General features: G+C 43.2%; 1 protein-coding gene across 5 annotated transcripts in view; it reads right to left on the bottom strand.

Annotated features, from left to right (window-relative positions):
* The window catches only part of ZNF521 (zinc finger protein 521), a 685,278-nt gene that overhangs the window by 122,575 nt on the left and 541,423 nt on the right, over positions 1 to 21,280 (bottom strand). For all 5 annotated transcript variants that reach the window (XM_085605733.1, XM_085605734.1, XM_085605738.1 and 2 more), the window contains one exon: positions 7,528 to 7,659. In XM_085605733.1, coding sequence (XP_085461859.1) covers positions 7,528 to 7,659 — 132 coding nt within the window. The remainder of the gene's footprint in view (positions 1 to 7,527; positions 7,660 to 21,280) is intronic.

Genomic DNA, 21,280 nt, shown 5'->3' with positions numbered 1-21,280 from the left:
GGTCAAAATATGCATTCAGAGATCCCAGAAATAGGCCTAGAATGCTGACGACCTAAAGCCAGAGTAAAAAACAAAGGCTCAGGAAAAGAACTTTGAGTGTTTAGGCCAGCAGAGCTTTTGACAGGGAGAGACCAAGTAAGTACGGTGAGGCCAGACAGGGTCGGACTGGCACTGCCCGATGGGCTGGTCTGGAAAGTTAGTTCGTGGGACCTTTTGTGTGTTGTTTGTTTGTTTGGTGGAGAAGTGTGGCTCAATGATTAGAGCGGCAGACCCTGATGCAGAGGTCTAGCCCGGGACTAGGGTTCAATTCCCTGCCTCGGCGGGTCTTGGGCTCAAAAATTCCACGGACCTGATAATTCTCGCCTCGGTGCCATTCCAATCATGGAGTCCCACTCTGCAACTCTGGGCAATAGCTTGCTTAATCTCCACAACTGCCCCCACAACGCTAAGGATGCCTGGCCTCCACCTTGGGGGTGCCCAGGAGTGGACGCCTCACAGGGAAAGCCAGGATGGGTTCCACAGCGGTATTCGTACAAGCGCCTTGAGACCCTTGCGGGTGAGTAGTGCGCTATACAAGTATCAATTTACATTTGTGGGCCTGTATTATTGTCTTGTGGTTGTGGGCCAATGTTTTACTATTGATGTCCCTGACATTACGGAAGAAATTGCCCACCGCAAGCACAAATGAATTTGTTCCCACATACCTTACAAAACAGCTCTGCAGTGTGTCTTCACAAGTTCAAAGTTAAGTTTTGACAATGTCAACTAACCTGCTTTTTTTGTGGTAAAGAATGCAAACACAGGCATTCACAAATGTAATGGTGCTAGTAATGGTGGCAGTGGTAATGCAAGTTGAGGTAATGCTGGTAATGATGTCAATAGTGGAAGTGTTGGTAATGATGGAGTTCATAGTAGTGATAACAATGGTAATCATAGCAATTGTAGTGGTGGTGGTAATGGAAGTTGTAATGATAATGCCAGCAATAATAGTGGTGATGATCATGGTGGTAATGCCAGTGGTGTTGGTGGAGGTAACAGTAATGGTGGTGGTCATGGTAATCGTGGTTGAACTAGTAGCAGTGGTAATGGCAATGCTAGTGATGATAAATGTCATGAGAATACCAAAAACATTTTTAAAACAAATTTACTGCAGTACACAAAAAATCCCCATAATATTTGCTTCTTTATAAACTGTATGTTTGAGATAAATACTTGAATATGCAATGACAAAGCATATTTTTCAGGTGTAAAATAATTCCTCATGCTTTGCACTGAAACACTGTATAGCAAGTGGAATGATGTGCCAATAGCATGTGTTGAGAGAGTAATACTCCCCTGAGCCCAGTATGGGGCACATGCATCAAGACCGCATTTTGCGATTTCTAAATAGCGAATTTTACCGATTCGCTATTTAGAAATCACAAAATGCAATGCATGAAGGATTTGCAAAAAAAATACGATTCCTTAAAATTCCTTAATTGCGACTCGCAAATTGCGACTCGCAATTAAGGAATTGATTCCCTAGAGGCCCATAGGTATCAATGGGAATTGCATGCGCAATTTGCAACTACTCCATTGGTACTCGCAAATTGCGCATGCAATTTCAAGAGTGCCAAAAGGACACCCTGTTGCACCCCTGAAATTGTTATGTACACCCATGTTGCGCACATACATGCCCCAAGGGCATGTGTGTGTAACATGTAACTTTGAAAAATGCACTTTTGCGCATTTTTCAAAGTTTGCGCAAAATACCATCAACTTAAAGTTGATGGTAATATGCATTTCTTAATAGCAAAATCACAATTTTTTGTTGTTGCATTGCATTTAGGGAATCACAATTTGCGATTCCCTAAATGCGATAGCAATTTAAGTAATCACAATTTTGTGATTACTTCAATATCGATTTTTGCATTTGGGATGATGCATCCCAAATGCAAAAATTGCGGTCGCAAAGGGGCAGATTCTGCTAATCTGCCCCTTTGCGACCGCTAAAAGCAATGATGCATGTGCCCCTATATGTATATTTTAGAATTAATAACATAACATCTGATAAACAACTATCTATAGCCAGACCTAAAAAGGTAAATAAAACCACTAATAAACACTATGATGGCCTCTTGTACAAACCCGTTGAGCAAGTGCTTGCTCTTTCGTAGTTTGTAGAACGTGTGAATTACTTCAAAGATTTTACACGTTACACACCAAGGGCCTCATTTATGTGTCTAGGCCTTCCTTCTGCACTTGCCTACGGCAAAATAAAAGAGCAGGAATGCACCGTAACAGCACATTCCTGTCCTTTACCCCCAGCGCTGATGCACTATGGGCTGCCGTGCACCAACGTAGGCACCTTTGCACTATGGTGCAAGGGTGCCTACGTTGCGGGGATGATTAGTTTTTGTGCAGGAAGGGAAACCTTCCTGCACAAAAACAATCACAAGAGGCTTTTTCCTCCAGAATGCAGCACACATAGAAAGTGGAAAAACTTGGAGCAATAAAGATATTTCTCCTCGTTGTGCCTCCCTTACACCTCCCCTGGGGAGGTGTACTTTTTTGGAGCTGCCTGAGAGTTACGATTTCTTTTAAATCTCAGTCAGTGTCAAAAAGCCATGGATATTGCTGGAAATGCCCCCAGCAACACCCATTGCACACCCATTTAACACAGAAAACTATGTTAAAGAGAACAACATTTACAAGGCAGAATTAAGCCAAAAAAGGTGGCTTAGTGATGCCTGGTAAATATGGAGCAGGCTCATGCGCCATCAGAGAGTCACAAAAAGTGATGCACCAGTGACGAAGGAGCTTATAAATAAGCCTCAAATATGTATGGGGCGCTTTAATGGGAGCATATTCTAAAGCTGAGCAAATCAGCACATAGGCAAGGCACCTCTGCATTTTCCTGTTGCAGAGAGATGTCAGACAGTCCCTGTGATGGTAAATACGGGAATAATATGGTAAAAACTAGAATTAGAGACCCAACAGCTCATGGGGTAGATGATAGCTAAAAATGTTCACACACTGTCCGCCGTCTGTCAGGAAGGAGTGGGACAGCTCACTCCCATCATAAGGTGTGATAACTAGTGGTGGCCCATGCTTATAAGCGTGGTGGGGTGGTGGGCGGGGGAGGGGTGTGAAAGTGACAAACGACGGACTAGGGATGATAAAATAAATAAATAAAACCACTAACCTTGTGCTCGCTGCATTGCCGATTCAGTGATGCGGCGAGTGCAAGGTAAGGGGTTTTATTTATTTATTCATTTTATTTTCCCTATTCTGTCATTAGTCACACCCCCAGCCCCGCCCTGCCCCCCGCCCCACCGCGCTTACCTGCACAAGCTGCGACTGGTGATAACCTGGGCTCGCCAGTGGCGTAGCTTGAGTGCCATGGGCCTTAGTGCACGCTGTGAATATGGGTCCCCGCCATATCATGGGATAGTAAAATGTCCCTTTACCTGTGGTGCAGAAGACCTCTTACACCCACTGGCCCTGGTGCTACCGCACCATTGACAGCTACTCACTTGTGAAAGACTGTTCCCAATCCACCCATAGTTTCACCTGTGCTGGCCACGGCCATAAAGAGATGTAATATCGCCAAACCAAGCCTGGCAGCATATCTTACAAGTCGAGCACATCTTTCAGTGCTTCAGCTTCGCCACAGAAGTGTGCCTTTTTGGGGGTCCAAAAATATAATTAAACATTAATGGCACTTAGTAAGTGCTTAAGATTTACAGTGTAATGCTGTAAAACAATTTACTTGAAAGTCTCACTGATCAGATGGAACAGAATGTTTAATTACCAGCAGCCCTTTCATCTGGGCTTTTAAATGCGTGAGCCATTTGTTTTGAATAATACCCAGATTCATCCATCTGTGCTATCATAAAACCAAGATGAGGCGTCAACCCCATGCATGCGTTTTTGGTTTACATTTTTTCGACTCAGTGGGAATGAAGCACTCAGTTTCCCAATGCTTAATTTGTAAATAATTAAGTGCCAGGGCCGTCATCAGGAGGCCACTGCATCCTACACCACGCATTGCCCCTGCTACCGCTACCAACGACAAAGGCAAAGCAGCTACTAACCATCACACTCCTACAAGTGTTACAGTTCAGACAATTACAGGCCCCCGAAAGCTATAAGATTAGCATGGGTGTCAGGTATTAGTCATTTCTAATGTTTATTGAATTAGTAAACAACTGTTGTTGCGCTCACTCTAAATGAAACAAACAGCCCACCATGTGGCAGAGTGTCATAAGTGCCCGTGCAGTCAATTAAGTGCTGGTGCCGAGCACCGGAAACCACCGGCTCAAATTAAGCCCTACAGTTTGCATATGGGTGTGGATATCACCGGTCTCGCAATGTGATGTGGATGGGTGCTGCGGATTATACGCACAGTGAGAAACGGCAACTGCTGTGGGACATGACCCGGTAGAGACTTGGCCATTTATGCAGCACAACGTGATGAACCAACCAATATCACAACATGATTACAAATAAGTTTGCAAATTCCAACCACCACACACAAGGAGGACCCTACGCTGGTGGGCATGACACCCTTGCAACACGGAGAACATTGTTAAGATGATGAGGGATGGTGGATAGAGTATGTGTATCATTGCACCATGGGAATGCACACGCTTGAGCACATATATTGAAAATCCACCACACACCCACAGAAAAGAGTAAGTCAGGATGGACACAGGCAGAGTGGATTAGGGAATTATTAGATTTATTTTATATATGGTGATTGCTCACGTTAAGTCAAGGGGAGACCAGGCTGGGTTTACAAGGAGGAGTAGGGAGGATGACGAGTAAAGAGAACGAAACAGAGAAAGCCTGCCTAAGGGTGGACAGGCTACAAAACAAACTGTGGTGAAATGTGTTGGAAGAATAGTAGTGGTTAATTTATAAACATTTTGGGGGTTTTGATGTTAAAGAAAGGAGGGAGGCTAGACTGTTGGGGCGGGCAATATTAGGAATGGGGTATGGATTCAGAGGCGGCTGATGCATTTAAACAGTGGTGGGGTGGGTGGAGGGATCTGGATGGGGGGTGTGGGGGAGGGGAATTATTAAAAAAAAACTTACCTGATGCTGCTTTTGCCACCTCGGAGCTCCTCTGCTCGGAGCGCCTGGGACAGAATCAGAGACGTCCTGTGCAATCCCTGCACTGCTCACATGCTGCACGAGAGCAGCAACAGGATTACCCCTCGCTCTGGCACAGGGAGTCTGTGCTGTTTCTCCAACCCGTCTGTGTAATACAGCTAGGTTGGAGAGACCTAACTGCGCATGTCGGTTTGGCCAGCTTAAAACGGCCGGCCAAACAGACCGTCCACTTAATGTCTCCTTCCTCCCATGGCCCAGCCCCGCCGCTCCCTACACACGCTGGCTCAGCCAGCAGCTGAAAAATAAAACAATATCGTTTTCTTTTTCAGCTGCTGGCTGAGCCGGAGGGGCGACGCTCCTCCGCCATTACGGAGGAGCCGCTGCTGGATGGGTTAGAGTCAATGTTAGTACAATTGTAAAGAACCAGTATGTGCAGCCGGACCGGATGTTCTTGTTCTTGTTTCTTGTGGGCTCTTCATGCTTTCAAATAATGCAAACTTTACCACAAAACTCAAGCAAGAGTCAAGAGTCAGCCCTTTACTAAGGTGGAAAAAGTGTTTTCTGAATTAGCCACGTTAAGAGTTTCAGAGGAAGCAACTTAAGAGTATAAGAGACATAAGCACATACAGAGAGAAGTGCCCAAACACCTGGTAACATGCTTTACATATTGAAGCTGTAAACTGTCACTTACCTAGCAGGCACGTACGAATTCCTGCTCTGACTTTCCTGCAGCTGACTTATTATCATCAGATCAGTAGCCCTGATGCGCTTTATGGGAGCTGGCAAATAGTTAAAATTTCGGGGTACCCCAGTTTCGTATTCAAAGGAATTTTCAAAAAAAAGTATCAATGTACTGAAAGACCCCTACTAGAAAAGGTGTTTCTGAATGGACATGGAGATAATATAACTCAAAAAAACTAAAAAAAGTTAAATCTTTTTTTAAAGGAAATCTTTTTTGCATGTAAAGGAGACTGACCTCGTGGGTTTCGAACAGTGCTCTACAACAATAACTAAAAATACCTTAAAATTCAAGACTTTATTATTTTATTCATAAATGTGTTTAGGAGTTATTAAGACAGACAAAAGACCTTGGCACAAAAAATGTAGTGGTGAAAGACACAGTGTAAAAACATTTGCAGTATTTTACTATGTGTATAATATGGAAATTAGCAAACTATCAGCCTCATGCATCAAGCCCAAATCCAGTCGGTAAAATACCGATTCCTTATTAGCTCCCGGTATTAAGTAAAAAATACCCAATCCCAATGCATCAACCCAAAAGCAGAAATCGCTATTTAAGGAATCCTTAAATAGCGATTCTTTAAATAGGGATTCCTTAAATACCGATTCCTTAAATAGCGATAGCATTTAAGGAATCCCAAAGTGAGATTCCTTAAATGCAATGCATCAAAGTTAAAAAATTAGCGATTTCGCTAATAGGGGGAGCAAATTACCATGAAGATGAACTGCATGGTAATTTGCAAAAACTTTGAAAAATGCACTTTTGTGCATTTTTCAAAGTTTCATGTTGCGCACACACATGCCCTTAGAGCATGTGTGTGTGCAACATATGTGCACATATCATTTTCAGGGGTGCAACAGGGTGTCCTTTTGACACCCTGGCACCCTTGAAAGTGCTCCCGCTATTAGCGATTCGGTAATACCGAATCGCTAATACAGAATGGCTTTACATTCATTCCTATGGGCCTCCAAGCCCATAGGAATGAATGGGTAGGTATTCCTTATTACCGATTCGGTATTACCGATTCGGTAATAAGGAATATTAAGGAATCGCTATTTGAATAGCGATTCCTACATGCATAGCCTTTTGCTATTCCTTATTAGCGATTCCTTATTTTTCGCTAATAAGGAATCGCAAATGGCATTGTTGATGCATAGGCCCCTATGTTGGCTACAAACTGAGCATTTCCACCAGGGCAAAAATCATTTCAAACTGATTTCAAATTAGTTTTCCTGAACTTACATTATAAAAATTGTAGCGATCAATTACTCAGTTTAGTTTTATTACATATATAGCAAAAAAAAGTGCAAAACCGATTTGCACTGTTTTTTCAAAAAGGAGATTCATGTTATAGATTTCTTGCCTAAACCTGGTATTGCACATTTGAAATGAATCATATGAAAGTCAGTCTTTTTTCTCCATTTTTGCCCTGGTGAAAATATTGTTTTGTGAAAAGGACTAGCAATTGTTTTGCACCAGTACGCGTTACACAAGGAGAAAAATGGAGCAAATTGATGTAACATGTTTTTGCACCATTGCAAGGTTTCTCCATTACAGCCCGATATATCACCACCACAGCATGGCTACTTTAGAAACATCTCTTTTTTACATGCAGATCTGTGAAGAACCAAATGTAAACTGTTCGGATACCTGGCGCTTAGCATAAATGGGAGCATTGCTTTGCGTACCTGTAAAACACACCGGGCACTTGAAGGTGCCGCCCATTCCTTCAAAACTGTGCTCGATCAGGTGGCACTGGAGCTTGGCTGGTGAATCGAATGTCTGACTGCACAGTTTGCACTCGTGATTCAGTCCTTCATCTAGAATAGAAAGGGAAGAAAGAGGCACACACTGTCACAGTATTCCTTGGAACTTCCATCCAGCAACACAACAACTACAGTAACATTCCTGGCAGCTATGACTCCGAAAAACAGACTTGTAGAGAACACTGGAACAGGGCAGAGGAAACATTCAGGGGCACTGAAGGCAAGTTTTATGCCTTGGAGAATCATATGCCTGTGTTTAGGCCACCATTCCATCTAACAACAATCTGAGGACATCTGGATACCAGTGGGCAGGGGGAGCTCGGGCTTTGTTTTCAAACCTAGGCCTGTGAGACATTCATGGAAGAACACAATTTTGTCAAATTGAACTAGACAAAGCAGGGACATGGTTGACAACAAATTAAGCAGCAAAAATCTAACTATTGCAGAAACCTCAATCTGTGACTGCGGGGGGGGGGGCACCAAATATATAACATAACAGCAAGGCATGCTTGGAGAAAATGGACATTGTAAACAGCATAAATGCATTCTTATGGCAGCCCTATAAGTTACTTTAGTTACTAACGTGCACCAAACTGGAGCTGATATCCGTAGACATGGCTCAGTGTCAACATACTCATGGTGAAATAGTTTTCTTTGAAGTGCAACAGCTTTAGGCTTACATTGCACTTTTAAGCCCCTCTTGCTGTGCAGAAATGTATATAACAGGCCTTTATATCAATACATAGGCTGTCTGTTTATCATAAACATGCACATTCATCATGAGGGCCAGCGAGCTTCAAGCCAAGACTGCATTTACCTGATTGGCACTTTCATCAGAGGCCATAGTGCTGTGCTTAGCAGTGTTTGCCTAGCAGGCTCCCGCCCAGGATGTTGGCTGAGACTGTGGTTGTTATTTGAGGTACCATTTACCTTCATAGGTTAGTGATGGACTGTTCGGCTTATGCTTGGGAATTTGTTTTATGGGATCGAAATGATGCATGTATGTTCATTTACAGGGGCTCTTAAGGTTCTACGCGACAGGCTAACACAACGTCACGCTTGTTCAAATGTCAAGACTCACTCACAAACCAACAACAGTAAATTGATGGATCTACCAGTGAGGCCTGTGTTCTGAAAGATGGGAGGCTGCACTCTCCTCTGATAAGTAGTGGGTATGGCAGGAGACATTGCCTCTCAACCAACAAAGGTTGAGCTCTTGAGATAGCTATCTTAATCCATTTCTACTGCTTTGGCCCTTGGTGTGGGTGGGAAATGGGGGTTATGTTTGGATTGTTCACAAATTTTGTAACAAGAATACTGCTGATGGGCCAAGGCCTTGCATTGCTACATTGCCTGTTTATGAAAATTGATAAAGGGGTTTGAACCGTAAACCAACAAAGACATGGTGAAAGGAAGGAGGCCCCCTCTTCTAACCAACAGCAGACATGGTGCAAAGAATAAGGCTACATCTTCTAACCAACACCAGACATGGTAGGAAGTGGGAGGCTCTGTCTTGTAACCACAGCAGGCATGATAAAAATCAGGAGGCTCTGTCTACAGAACCGAAAGTCAGCATGGTAAAATATGGCTGTGTTCCCTACATGGAAAGGGACATGGTAAAAAGAAGGAGAGCTCATCTTCTAACCGGTAATCTCACAGCAATCTCAGGAACTATTCTTGTTCTACCTCTAATGGGCATAGTAAAAGCAATGTGTTGTCTTCTAATTAATAATAAGACTCGTAAAAATCGAAAGCCTGTGTTTTTCACCAAAGATGACGTGGTAAAAAGCTGGACATTTTGCGTCCTAATTACCAGAATACATGGTAGGAAGCAGGCTGGTCTGTTGCCTCACCGCTAGAGGGCACCATAAAGAGAAGGTGGCCTCGTGCTCCAACCAAGCATGGAAATATATTAAAAGGAAAGCAGACTTATCTTCTAACCAATCATGGACATGGTGAACAAAATACAGGAGTCACTCTCTTATCACTTTTACACCACTGTTAAAAGATATCTGTGGCTCCCGGTCAATTAGAGCCCTGATAGGAAGACAGGGGTGTTATATTTTAGTTAGTAGTGCACAGGCTAAAATGTGATTGATATTCCTGAAAAAGTTAAAAGATACCTAATAAAAGGAGCAGGTGACAGGCACTCTGAGCCACAGGCACTATTGGGGTGGGGAGCCCAGAGGAACCGTCAGGGGCTATAATAAAAAAAGCATTGGTCTGGGGGTGCTGCAGTACTCCCACTGGTACCAAAGCAGCCCTCTCTTGAGGTACTGTGGCATTCCAGCGGGAGCCACTGCTCAAGCGTCACCCCATGGTACCACAGGGCCAAGCAAGTTTCCTTGAGGAAGTTTGCATTGTACTATGATACCATGGAGGTGAAGCGTGAGCAGTGTGTACAGTCGGAGTGCTACAATACCCACATCATTTTTTCTTTTAATGTGGATTGGCCACAGGGTGTGACCAGACATCAGGACCTGAGCTCAACAACCCTGTGCCCAGATGCGGTTGGTCTCCCACAGAGGTATTGAGTTCAGGCCTGGCCAGAGGCCAGGCCATGAATCTAACCTCCCCCTGCACACGTCCAAAGGCTGTGTACAGCAGGGGCTTTGGCTTTTTATGATTTAAAATAACACAGAAATGCATTGAAAATTTCAAAGGGTGAAGTGACGTTATAGTTAGATATTGTAATGAGATCTTCCATTACGTTAAAAAAAAACAGTATTTAAAAAAAGTTAAATGACGTTAGAGTTAAGTAGGGTAATAAAATCTTAGCTTGCCTTACAAAAAAAACAGAAATTCACTGAAAAAATGCAAGGGTAAAAGTGACTCTATAGTTATGTGTTTAAATAAGATATAAACTAACGTTTAAACATTTAAAAAAAACAATTGCATTCGCTAATTATAGTTTAGTGAACTAACTAGAACTTGTGCCCGTCATGTACTGTTTAAGATCTAACACATTATATTACTCATGATACATTAAATGGCTAATTGATGACATCACTGATGACAACTTAAATTACATAATTAAAGACATCACTGAAGACATAATTTAGTCATTGTGACAACGTCCTATAGAGATGGTTCTATAGGGGTGGTAGGGTAGGTAATTCAACAAGCGTCAGTTCTGTTGGCTTCTATCAAATTCCACTTTGGATGAGTTTAAAGACAGCTGAACATGATCGGCTACTTTAAAGACGGTTAATATGAAGTAAGGACACAAAAAATTAAAATCATTTTTAAATGAACATTGATGAGATAGCAAATAATTGTCTCAGTGTTCTGGGCAATTAGAAGAAAGTTAAACCGGCAGTGTCCCTTGATGAGATAGCAGTTGAACGAATCAAGTTGGTTTACTGACTTGGTCACCACGCAGATTAGAGGAGTGAATGTATACATAGGTGTGCAGTGATAAAGAAGTCCAGAGGACAGGTTTTAAGGATAGCCACCAAATGTACCACCAAATTTCTTAGGTCGTCACACAAGTGACACAGTGAGGTATATGCTATATATCGGTCTAATTAACTTGGATACCCTCGATAATTGACTGGCTAGAAAATACCTTCTGTTAAGAGTTTTCCTCATCCAAATGGGGACTAAGATGCACAGTTTGGTGCTTTCACCAAGATCTGCATGTCTCTCTAAATTTTGCAGGCATGTTTCACCTGTTTAATTTATCAAATTAAATTTCGGGCTCAGACTTTATTGTAACTGGTAATTACCGGGTGCAGTAAATTCTGTCAGACTGATCAATGTGAATCCCTTGCAAAGCGGTGCTTTACTCAGGGCTTGCAATTTACTGGGTCATTCACAATGAGGGTCTGAATGGAAATTCTTTGCATAGTTATTGCTTAGTCTGGATTTGCATCTATTGGATACCACTGATTAAGAATGTTTAAGGGGAATGAAATTCAGGCAGCAAGAGCAAAGGAGTGAAAAAAGTATCAATAATCTACAGTGAAGATGTAAATAAGGTAAAACGTGAAAAACAAATAACCATTAACAGCAGGGCAGCCTCATAAAGGGGTAAATGCTTGCAAGGAGTGGCTTCATTTGAAGAAGGGGGATCTGTGGTCATTCTCCTAAAAAATAAGATTGCAGTTTTAGAAATATTACCAAACACTGATATGTTGTACTTCAAAAAACGTATTTTTCATTAGTTGTTAAAAAGCATTCTGCTTGGGTAATGGAACATACCTAGACAAAGCTCAAAACATTTGGACTGGGAAGTGTATGTCATTAGATGAAAGAAGAAAAGCATTAAAAGAATGCAAACTTCCTGCTTTCACCAACCTACTGATAAGATTCCTGCAGCCAGGGCCGGACTAGGACAGCAACCAGCCCGGCAGATTGCTGCTCAACCAGCATGGAAGCTGGGGTGGGGCGTCCTAGTAAAACCACAGCTTTCGCTTTTGTTATTGGGGGCCGATATTGCAGCACTAATGCAAAACCGGCCCCCAGTGACAAAACCGGCCTCCACGGCCAGAAAACCGGCCCCCACGCCTCCGGCCCACCGGGGAAATGCCCAGTGCCCGCTACGGCCAGTCCGGCCCTGCCTGCAGTAGACCAGCATCACCAGGTAACATCACATGTAGTAAGAACAAGAAGCAGGAAAACGCCGAGGATAATTGTGGAAATCGAGCCGAATAAAAAGAGGCAAGATGAGTGGAACACACAAAAACAGATGAAGAGCAATGGCGGTAAATATGAAACGGTATTTGTAGTATACAGAAACAATGCAAGGAGATGTAGGTGAAAGAAAAAAATAGGTATAATAGACGTAATTTAGTTGTAATTTGGAAATCCAGCACATGTACAATATCACCTTTATGACTATTGCTAAAATGTCTGTTTGAGGATGACTACATTTGAGTGACATAGCTCTATGTACCGTCCATTATCTTTCTTTGACTTCCCCTCTCCAATTGAATTGCTCCTCCAGCTTCCTCTGTTTACTCAGAGGGTAGACTACATTTGTGAAAGTCCATGTGAAAATTGAAAGCACATGAAAGTAGAAAATTAAAATAAAACATGCTGCTGGAGGTAACAAAGCCATTCAATCAAAACTAATTATTTTCTGCTCTCTGAAAAGGTGGCAGCCGATAGTAATTGGAAAAGAGGCTGCCCAATCCATTTGTGAAAGTGAAATTCACAGCCAATAGATTTAACAACTGTTGTACAGCAGAATATTCAATTAAGAGATTAAACAAGCAGAGTATTTGAAAGTAAAAGGTCCAGCTACAGAATACTGCCCTTAGCTCAGCTGGGATGTCTATCGTTGGTGCACCAGGGATCAGAGTTCACGCCGCATGATTATCTAGACTGGTTGTGGAGAGCTATGCTTGAGGCAGCCTCAGTCAAGCAATAGATGAGCCTCTATATGAAGGTTCCCGGAGGGTTGGCCATGAATGTTAACATAGTCCGCGTGTGTATTTCCAGCCACAGCTTGGGCCTAGTCTGCTGAGTAAATCCAGTATTTGTAAAGCACAATCAGCTACCTGAAGGCCTCCCGGCGCTGGGGGCCGTAGGGAAGATTAAGCAAGCTATTGCCCAGAGTCACATGGTGCTGGGCTGACCTGCCGCCGGTGCCGAGGATCGAACCGTGAGCCCCAGATTCCAGCGTCATTCTCCCTGGCCGCGGAGCCACACCTCTTCCCTCACCAGCAGGAGGGAAATGTACAAATACTGAATCTTGTGTATTAAGATTCACCGTAAAATGGCACTCACTTACCTCACCAGTCTGTTATGCAGGGTTAGACTGGAAACCCAAAGTAACCCGGGCTATTTTGTCGAAACATCCCCTGGACGGTGGGGGGTGCAAGTGAGAAGCACTGCCGCTTTTCCAGGTACCGATATTGCAGCTTTGCTGCAAAATCTCCCCCCCACAGTAACAAAACCAACCCCCACTGCTGCAAAGCCGTCCCTCACCCTTCCAGCCTCCTGGGAAACACCCGATGCCCGCTACGGCGAGTCCGGCGCTGCAGTTATGGTGCACCTACGGGGCCATCATTTGGGTTTTAAGACGTGGAAGAAGCTACATCAGTCATGCTGAAAAGACTGGAGAGAGAGGCGAGAACACAAGTCACGTAGAAGGGGTTTTGTGCTGAGGAGGAAGCGATAATTACAAAACAAGGAAAGGGACTGGAAATGAAGAATACCGCTATGCTCACAAAGTACACTGAGTACATGATAATGCAGCTCGCAAAACAGGTGTTACAGCGGCAATTATCTGAAGAGGGAATAGACGTACACCAAAGCATGGCAGAGATATCTTAACGATGAAAACAAAATTAGTCTCTGAGTAGTAAAGCATGAAAACGGCAGATAACGCAAAAGGAAATTGCTTTTAAAACTACCTCTAAACATGTGGTGCAGCGTTGTTACTTCAAGTTTACAATTCAAGCCACATGCCAGAGATTCCAAAAAGGCTAGGTGGGGTAAGAGTCAGGGTCCCTACATAATCAATTTGTGGCTTAAGCAAATAATTGAAATACCACTCAGACTCTGCTCTCTGCAAGCAAACAATTATGAGGGCGCAGGTCAAAGCCCATGTTGCTATTACAGACTTATATGTAGGGTTCCTCTAATGCTGGATCTGGCATGCAAGGCTGGAGGGGCACCAGGGCAGCACTGGGAACAGCAACCAGCCCTGGCAGATTGCTGCTTGACCGGCAATGGAAGGGGGGGGGGGGAGGGGGGGGGGGTGCTTATCAAAAAGCACCGCCCCTGCTTTTGCTACGGGGGGGTGATATTGCAGCACTGCTGCAAAACCGCCTCCCAGTGACAAAACTTGCCCCCAGCGGCACAAAACCGGCCCCCAACCCTCCGGCCCACTAGGGAAATGCCCATTGCCCGCTATGGCCAGTCCGGCCCTGCTGGGCACTAAGACTATGTAGATCAAAAGCAACCACTATGATACACAATGAATTTTAGTGTTATTTACAGGTTGGCAGATGTGCTATCCACCCTATTTAGAGCATACATAAATGGCAGTGTTGACTAGAGTTTGACCTCTTGTAACATTATTTCCCACGAAGTCCCCACTTTTTTAATCTTGCAAAGATTCCGATAATAAAAATTCTTTAAGGGACTCTTTAGTTAATTTTGATTTCTGTTTTAGGCTATAAAAGACTATACATTATAATCATGGATGCTGGTACATTATAAAACAAGGCAGAAGTCGCACCTATCACTTTATATAATTAGCATTACGTGTTGTACCACAGAAACATTTTCTACTGTGCTCAGAAGCTATTGTGGATGCAGCATTTATCAATCATTAGCATTGCAAGTTAAGTAGCGCCAGGGCCCTGGGGTGTAAGGGAGCCACTGCATCCTTTTGATTCCTATAAGACTCTTATAAAGGTAAGGGTAGCCATTTTCCTTTTTCAACATGAGGGCCCAAAGCAACCTTGTTATGTACCTTGGAACAAGAATTATTAGGACCTCAAGACGTTTCTTTAGTTCCTAAGAGTTTGTCCTACAACAATACCTGTCCAAGTGTTATACCCGAGATCCGTAGTGTAGTCTTCCCCCAAACATTTTGCATTCATCCCTCTTGTTTTCTGAAATTCATTTTTGTTGGCATAAGGACCAAATAGTGTTAAAGGGCTTTTGCTCTCTTCCTAAAACATTGTAAAATTGCCCTACACCTGATTGGCACATGTCTTAAAAAATTAAGAAGTGGCATGAGAAATGACAAAAGACTGGGGCCTACCTGCCAGTTGATCTGTCTAAGGAGCATCACCAGTTAGCTCCTGCTATGTTCTAAGCTGAGCTTTTCGGTGAAGGTATCTGGTCTTGTGGAGCCCTCTTCGGATATAGCCTGCAGCTTCATCCCACTACAGCTTTTTGACTTCCAAAGAAGTGACAAAATCCAAAGGTAAAATACTTCACTGCGACTTCATCCAGCAGCTCCCCAATGACAATTCCTCCTCTTCAGACACCACCTGCTGCTTTTTGTCACTGAACTTCTAACTTCTTAGGAACACAGAATGTCTTTTAACTCCGAAGGCAAGCCGAGAACTGGCCCAATCCATCTCATGTATCCAACTTGCGCTCCTTTACAGTCTGCCTTAACTTTTGACTGTGCCCCAGACATGTGTGACCAGATAACCCTCGTTGACACTTTGATATTTTTGGCGCTATTTTGCACTAAAAAGATTCTAAAATCCAAACTCTGGTTCCACTTGATTGGATTCAATTTGTTTTGGTGTCATTTTACTAATCAAAATGTATCCCCGATATTTTTAATTGGTTTGTGATTTTTCTTGTTCTATATTTTCACTTTATTACTGTTTGTGTGCTGCATAAATACTTTACACATTGCCTCTAAGTTAAGCCTGACTGCTTTTGTACAAAGCTATCAGGGGGTAAAACACAGGTTAACTTAGTGACTTTTGTGGTTCACCCTGACAAGGACTGTGGCTGTTGCCTGAGAGGGGCTTCCAACCTCCTCAACCAATAACCCAGTATCCTACACCAAGCATCTCAGATGTTTTTCAAGTTAACACTCAACTAAAATGACGAAGCAAGAAGTCACTTCTTCCTACAGCACCTCCTGTTAGTGTAGTTAAAAGAAAGGCAACAAATATGCCAAGCGTATGCAAGTGAACAAAGGCCGCGAGCACTGACCGCAACATTCATCCCAGAAATCATGATGTACCATATCAGCTTTCAAACAGTGAGCGCAACCAGCTGCTAGGCAGTAGGGCCAGTGTTTATTCTCATTTCTGTTCAGTAAAACCTAAGTAAAACAAAACCCCTACAGCAACTATTAACAAATGTTGTGTGGTAGCCGTAGAGGCAGCTGTTATCCCTGCTGCCACCCGGGGCCCCTTTCCTTTAACTGATCAACGTGCCAGCCATTACTGTGGACCAATTTGTAATGGTACGTAAGCAGCACTCTAGCAGCCACCCAAGAGTGTGTCCAGAGGGGCCCTTTAGCCTCATGCGCAACATTCGTCCATGAGGGCCAATGGCTATAAACGTCCACCTTGTAAATCGTAATACAGCAGGAACCAAACCAAATGCTCTGATCAGAATGGGAATAGGCCTCAGCATCCAACGCAGAGATGAAATGGCCTGCAGTTCTGGTCCTTGCCCAGCTCCAACATTTACACAATTAGGACACTGATGCGTATTTTTGTTTATTTATTTTTTTGCAAGCAAAACACTCTCCCCCTAACCAATTTCTCTTTTCTTCGCTCTGCATTTCCCCTTTCAGGAGCTCCTTTCACCGCACGCATTTGTACCCTGGAGGTAAGCAGACCTGCTGAGAAGGAGAGCATGCAATAAGCCCTGAGCGACGATGAATTTGCCCTTGATGCTACAATGGGAGGTGCACTGCAGGCAGCTCATGCTGTCCACATGAAATTAAGGTGGACAGGATGTTATTCAACAGCAGGTGGATTTGCATTGCAGAGGCCTTAAACTATGTAATGATGAGGCTTGCATGAAGACTGGCAGAAGGTACGCTTACTTCTGAAGCAAAGAAATTGCGCCATGGACTGTGTTACCCGTTGGACAAAATAAGCGAGGGGGTATCTGTGCCAAGAAACCGCACAATGGAATGATAAGAGCAAAGAAGAAAACTAAACTGTTCTAAAGAATATTGTACGGGACGCACTCAACTGCTCCGACCCAGCTTATCTTCCTATCAAAATTCCCAAAATAGGGGCCTAATTCACTTTTGTGTAGGTTTACGATTGTTTGCTATTCACAAATACCTCTTCCTAGTAGTATTTTTACAACTGTAGAGACTCTGCACATAAAATATATTGTACTGTCCTTTCATTTTATGTGTGGAGACTCTGCAGTCATAAAGATACTACTAGTAAAATACCTTTGTGACTAGCAAACATTTCAAAACATAAACCAAAGTGTAAGTTTGCCTTTGTGTATCAGGCCCAGAGTGTGGAATTTTCGGGTGAGCCCTTCACAGCTTGGACATTGCCTCATATTTCACCTATCTCAGCTTGAAAAGTAAGTGAATCAAGGGCTCTAATGTAAGAGAGTACTTAAAGCTAAATTAAGTTTACAAACATTAACTGTTCATAGGTCAATTCTGAGCTGGTATATGCAGGTCCTCAACTGTTTGCAGCATCCTTTTCATGTGATCCAGCTCCACTCACCTTTCCTTTCAAACTTGCAGTACTTGCAAGCATTGCCCTGACTTCCGGGTAATGTTCTATTAGTTGTGGTTGATGGGTGATGTATACCCTTACTAGATGTCATTACCACTTCCAACACCGAAACCAATTTTCCCAAAAATAATGACAGAGGGATACTTATTCCCCAAACCCCCATACTTTTTTCTAGGCCCTCGCTAGTGCAACAATACTTATGTATAGATTTTAAAACATGAATGACCTGTTTCATTAATGCAAAAAGAACAATTGATGGGCAGAATACAGAACAATGTCATACATTCACCCCAATACAGAGATCTGCGCCTAAATCCATAGTTTGTTTGCTCACCATGGAATTCCAGTTTGGACCCAATCATATGCAAATCAGTCTTGACCCTGTGCCCAATAGGAACAGTCCAGCCGAAATGCCAGGCCAGGTCCTCCCTGGACTGGAAACCAGCATCCTAGGACCGTTTCAGGGTTTTACCCCTCATCAGCCAGGATAGCTTGACTCCAGTGGCATGGAGAGCATGCTGGATTTCACCCAGATCTCTTGACTGGGGGTGAATGTTTTGATTTGTTCTGCATTCCAACCATATATTGTCTGTCTTCTGTTTTATTAATGGCAAGGCAGCTATCACGTCTAATACCACTAGATGTCGAAAGATGCAAGATCAGCATTGTTTTATATTTTCTTTCTTAAAGTTTACAACAGGTAGCATACTTTGTAAATGTGGTGGCCATATTAGCAATGCAAATCAGAGATATAGAGCAAAAGCAATTTTTTCATGTCGCTATTTTAGCGTGATGATAACGGAGGGAGGAGGTAGAAATGTATTCAAGATTCAGGATCAGGAAGGACCATACTGATATCATCACTGACTGTACAGCATTTTGGAAAACTAATGCACTTGAGTTATGCAACATACCATTAAAGCAAGGAGATGTAGCATTTAACTGCAATTGTAATCACAATTATGTGTTTCTGGTGCTTAAAAGCTTTTGCAAGTGACTGCACATTTAAGTATATTTGTTCAAGCTTGAAGTCTGTCTTCAAATAGGCTTGGTTCATCCTCCCTGAGATTTCACTGCGATCTCTTAGAAAACCCACTAACCCAGAAAAGGTCTGTCTACCTGCTGCACCCACACCAGAAACGATGGCCCAGCATTTCATGGATCAGAGCTGCAGACTGTTTGGGCCTGTAACAGCCATGCATATGTAATGACAAAGAACTAATGTCATGAGGGCAAGAAAAAAGGAGACTGCTCTTGTGTGGAACATGCAAGGTATTTGCAGCAACCACATGCACAGGAGAAACAAGGAAGAGGAGTAGTAAAAGGGTCCTGACTCTTGCATAAAGTACATACACTTTTCACCCCTCATGCTTCCTTGGTGTAAAATTAGCTATGAAGAATGGGGTAAGGCACGTACCACCACCAGCCTAAGTCATGACCGGAAGCAGCAAGATATAATGCCTGATGGTGCTGAATGGCCCGGGTCGCAGGAGTATGCCGTACATTTGAGCTTGACAGTGGGAGAGTGACCAGATAGTAAGAGCCTGATTACGAGTTTGGAAGACGGGTTACTCCATCACAAATGTAACGGATATCCCGTCTGCCATATTACGAGTTCCAATAGATCCAATGGAACATGATGGAAGTCGTAATAGGGCGGACGGGATATCTGTCACGTTTGTGATGGAGTTACCAGCCCGCCAAACTCGTAATCAGGCCCTAAGTGGTGTGGGGGAGTGATGGGCACATGGGCACACTCGCAGAAGCTGATGAAGTCAAAAGTAGCATGAAAGGGGGCGAGGACTCTTTTTACAGTTATTATATAAAATATATAACAAAATGTACATTTTGTTTAAAAATTGAAGGTTTCCTTATGTATTGTGTATTTTATTGTTTACAGCTTAAAAATAAACTACTCAAAATCAGGACATTTAAGTGGCACTCACATACGTTTAATAACAGGCAACAAAAACCTCCAAAGTTAGTGCAAAAATTAACCCAAACGCTAAGCAAGAAAAAGGCCTTCAGTAGTTGTAATTATTAACATATTTTAGAAAACACACTGCTGCACCAAGCTATCTTTTTCTAAAACAAACGTTTAAAAAATAACATAAAAATTGATTGCTGGCAAGAACGAGTACTGGGTACAAATACAATAGAAACCCTTGCAATAAGCAACAGTGCCTTAAAATAAATGGAAACAGACTTTAAATTCTGGCCACAGGGATACTTCATGCTGAAAAAGACTCAGAAATCAGATATCAAACAAACTCTACAGTCCTGCCTGGAATATGGGGTTACGGCTGGATTGCTAAAATTGCCATTCCCACGCCTGGCTAGTAAGGCTCATCCTACTAGTCCTGAGTTGGAACAGGACAGGGCTACCGGCAGCCAGCTAACAAGAGATGCTTTCCTTCTGGTTACTTGGAGGTACTTCCTATGGGTACAATCCCAGCCTTGGTCTCACTCTGCATTGCCCCTACTGGAGGAGGCCAGCTTGAAGCATTGTTCTGTTAATAATCCTTTTTCCTCCAAGTACATAACCTTTCTCATTGCCACTCATGCTCACATCACTGTATGGCAAATGACTATCCAGGAAACTCCAAGATAGATCCTTGGTTATGAGCCACTCTGTGCACCACAACATATCCTGCACACCACTCATCCACCATCCTCTCCCGCTGAGACCATCTCAACATTTTATTGCCATAAATAGAAGGTAATCTACTCCTCTTTCCATCCAATAACAAGGAGTGTGTCTTACTGCAACCAATGAAATTTTTGCCGCACCGTGTTTGCCTCCTCTGGTCGAAAGTAAATGACACTTCGTGTTTAATACTAGCACAGTCTCTTTTCTTTGGAGCAGGCAGTCAATTATACCCCTAACTCGATACCTGGAAGGAAAGTAGATACCTTTCCCCCTGCAACACATAAATGACGAGCGCTCTGAAGTCAATTTACAGAGATTCTTCAAATGACAGGAAACAGAACACTTTCTTATGGTCATGAGTATAAATGTGCCTGTGTCATGACGTTCTATGCCAGACATGCTGTTACTGAATATTGTATGCTACTGCCAATAACGCAAAACCTGTTATAATGCAAGAATCATTGGTACCCTGTATGCACTAAGGGCTCAACTCAGAAAGGAAAACTTAGAACTGAAGTCTAAATGTATACTTGAAGTCTATGGGCCTGTTTATGAGTTTGGCGCAGCGGCACCGGTGCAACGCCGCCTCTACTGCACCAAACCTGCGCAAGGACCGCCAGCCGTATTACAAGTTGAACTTGTGTAACACGAGTTCAACTCGTAATACCGTCTGCAGTCCTTTGCCTTTCCCATGGTGGTGCCTGAAGAACAGGCACTGCAATGGGAACGGCAAAAAAGGTCCAGCACTGCATGGACGGTGACGTCCATGCCCTGTTGGAGCTTTGTGGGGATAGAGAGCCCCCCTGAATGTATCCCCATGGCTGGGGCACATGCGGGCCCTGTAGAGCCCCCTTTGTTCCTCCACCGCCAGCCT

This window comes from Triturus cristatus, chromosome 5_1 (assembly GCF_964204655.1).
Source record: "Triturus cristatus chromosome 5_1, aTriCri1.1, whole genome shotgun sequence".
NCBI lineage: Eukaryota > Metazoa > Chordata > Amphibia > Caudata > Salamandridae > Triturus > Triturus cristatus.
Note: the sequence above shows the minus strand (reverse complement) of the source record. Positions and strands in the feature narration are given on the sequence as shown.